The following is a 2,891-nucleotide window of genomic DNA, read 5'->3' as shown; positions in this document are numbered from 1 at the left end:
TTCCTTCCTTCCTTCCTTCCTTCCTTTTTTTTTGCCTACTGTCTCTCAACATTAACTTTCTTTACTTTCATAGTTGGTTAGGGGTAGACATAAAACCTCTGTTTTGGCATTTTGATATTCACTGTTATTTATATTCTGTGAGCAGTTTTAAAGCTTGCTTTTAGACACATTTCATTATTTGATTACTGAAAACATGCTTTCTCATAAAATTCAGTATAAAAAATGTTTGAATTTAAGTTCTCCATTACTCCAGCCTACCCCAAATTACTGAAGATTCAGCCATGGGTCTGTTTTGGTTTATGGATTAGTATCTGGATGCAACTTGTGGTGTAAGATCCCATCTTTAGTGGGATGGCAATGACTTCCCTGATGCTTCTGATATCTCCCATTGTTAGAAGCAGGCTTGCTATTTGTCTTTTCATATGTGCCTTTTAAAAGTTTGACTAATACTTGGGTTGAAGAGGGATGTAAAGTTAAGAAAGAGGACAAAGCTTTCTGAGTAACACCAGAAATTACCAGCTTTCACTTTGCACAGCTCTCTCACTTGTATTGCTTTCTTATGCTTAGCTGGCTGCTGAGCCTTTGTGCAGGTTCCCCTTGCTGTCCTCTGAAGGCAGAGTGACTTTGCAGTGACAGCCTGTGCACAGGGCAGTCCTGTTGTGGACACTGTACCTCAAGTGCCTCTAGGTCTGTACTAGAACACAGTGGGATTGCATTCTTAGGCCCGCAGGGCTTGGGGTTCATTTGAGGAAGAAAATACTGCTGACTTTTAGCTGAAGATGAACTTACCTTCTTTAATTCCAAAGCAGTGGCCCCACTCCTTCAAGGTGATGTGCTTGTCCTTGTTAGGGTCACACTCCTCAAAGAAGCGGGTGATGCAGTGCTCCATGGGCACCAGAGAAGCGCGCAGAGGAGCAAGCTCGGAATGTGTCAGGACCCTGCAGGGAAGTAAATGCCAGCCTGTTTGTTACCAGAGTAGCTTGGGTATGAAGATTTGTATCTTAGGGTCACCAAGAACAGGTCTCTTCCTCTCCAAAGTTGCTGTGTATGCCAGATATACAAATACACAGAATAAGAACTGTAAATGAAACATTTTGTGGGTAAGAGTAATATGTTTTGGGATATCAGTTCCCTAGGTTTCTGTCTCCACTGGAAACTGTGCCCCCTCCACCCTAAATCTGTAGGGGTACACTCAGCAATAATGCTTGTGCAACCTGGTCCTTACCCACTGGTGACACTTGGCTATTCCTGATGTAGGTACCTGACCCATGGTTGGTCATCAGCATATCTTAGACCTTTGGGATTAAGAATGAAAAGTTGAAAGAGTCTGTATGGGAAGTTGGCCCTTCATATGTAAAACTGGCAGCTATGGTGTAGCCATATTGTGTTTTCAAAATTTTGTGTTTAGACTCTTAACCATGGTTATTTGGCATTTCATTGTTCTAAAATAGAACTGCAAATCTTCCTAATTTTATTTCCACTTTTTCTTTCATAGATATTATATCAGAGAGAGACCTGCTAATGGGGAGGTAGAGTTTTTACCTGTCCATAGGGTGCCGGTCAAGTTCATTGAACTGCCAGTGTACAGGGTAGACATACATATGGTAGTTTTTCTTAAAGTCCCTTAAGAGAAGTTCAATGGGGTGGTCCCCAGCTAAAAGCCTCTTCTCATCCAGGTAGATCTTCTTTACCTTGGATTAAGGAAGGGTGAAAGATTGTCAGAGCATCAGACAAGGGAATTGCCTGAAGGATAACAGAAACATGATAGAGGAAAACCTGTCCAGGGCATCCTGTGCAGCCCCACTAAATGTTTTCTAATCAACACTATGATCATTCTTTATAGACTAAAGCTAATATATGAAACTTGTGGCTTTAAAAAGAATGCAAGGCCTTTTTTATCTTCTCTTTTATTTTTTAATTTAATTTGATTTTTTTTTACATTTATTTATTGTGTGTGTGTGTGTGTGTGTGTGTGTGTGTGTGTGTGTGTGGCCAGCTCAGCCCACCTGGGGGCGGGGCTGGCTGGCATGTGATGCTGGGGGATTGAACCGCAGTCCCTGTGCTTTGCCAAGCTTGTTCTAAGTAGGTGCTTTAGACCACTGAGCCATCTCTCCAGCCCCTGATCTTCTCTTTTAACCAAATGAGTTCATTGCACTTTTTAAAGTTTGAGAAGGTTGTAGTGGAAAAAGATGAATGACTTAGGCAACACCCCTGGTTGTTTAGTGAGAAATCCTGTGCCTTTCTCAAACAGTGCATTCTATCCTCAATCCTCTATGTATTCTAACCAGTGTCTGCTTAGTCTCTGTGCAGCCTGGTCTGCTGCTGACTGGCCACCCCACTGAGGTTCATCTGTTGGGAACTTTTGCCCTCAAGACTGTGATAATGTATTAAAGAGAGAGGACAGAGCAATGCACATGGAACTCTTACCTTGGGGCCTTAAGTATTGACTGAACAATTGGAAACAGTCACACAGAACTTCCACCCTGTCCCATCTACCTATCTACTGCCTTCCTTCCCTAACCAGCAATGAGCTTCCTGTGCTCCTAATGTAAGCCTTGCCCTGTATCTCTGTATTGAACATTATGAGTAACAGTTTCCTTTGTATAATACATCTAAATCTTGTCTGTGAGAGCAAAAAATCTCAGATTTAAAGCATGTTTGGGATCTGAGAACCCTCAAAGCCCCTGTGTTGAAGCCTAGGTTCCTGACCTGGGGCTTATTCCCAGGATGTGGTGGGAAGTGTACAAGCCCCACTGGAAATCTAGTCTCATGGGGTGAGCCACTGAAAGGGTATTGGGATAGGCTCCTTCCTTCCTTCCTTCCTTCCTTCCTTCCTTCCTTCCTTCCTTCCTTCCCTCCCTCCCTCCCTCCCTCCCTCCTTCCCTCCTTCC

At 43.1% G+C, this 2,891-nt stretch overlaps 1 protein-coding gene across 1 annotated transcript in view; it reads right to left on the bottom strand.

Annotated features, from left to right (window-relative positions):
• The window catches only part of Sparcl1 (SPARC like 1), a 36,522-nt gene that overhangs the window by 4,594 nt on the left and 29,037 nt on the right, over nt 1-2,891 (bottom strand). The window contains exons 9-10 of the mRNA XM_004629161.2: nt 1,543-1,691; nt 790-938 (exon numbers count right to left, since the gene is read on the bottom strand). Of these exons, the coding sequence (XP_004629218.1) occupies nt 790-938; nt 1,543-1,691 (298 nt within the window). The remainder of the gene's footprint in view (nt 1-789; nt 939-1,542; nt 1,692-2,891) is intronic.

Source organism: Octodon degus, unplaced genomic scaffold (assembly GCF_000260255.1).
Source record: "Octodon degus isolate 3935 unplaced genomic scaffold, OctDeg1.0 scaffold00028, whole genome shotgun sequence".
NCBI classification, from domain to species: Eukaryota; Metazoa; Chordata; class Mammalia; order Rodentia; family Octodontidae; genus Octodon; species Octodon degus.
The sequence above is the reverse complement of the archived record's forward strand: the minus strand, read 5'-3'. Positions and strand labels throughout refer to the sequence as shown.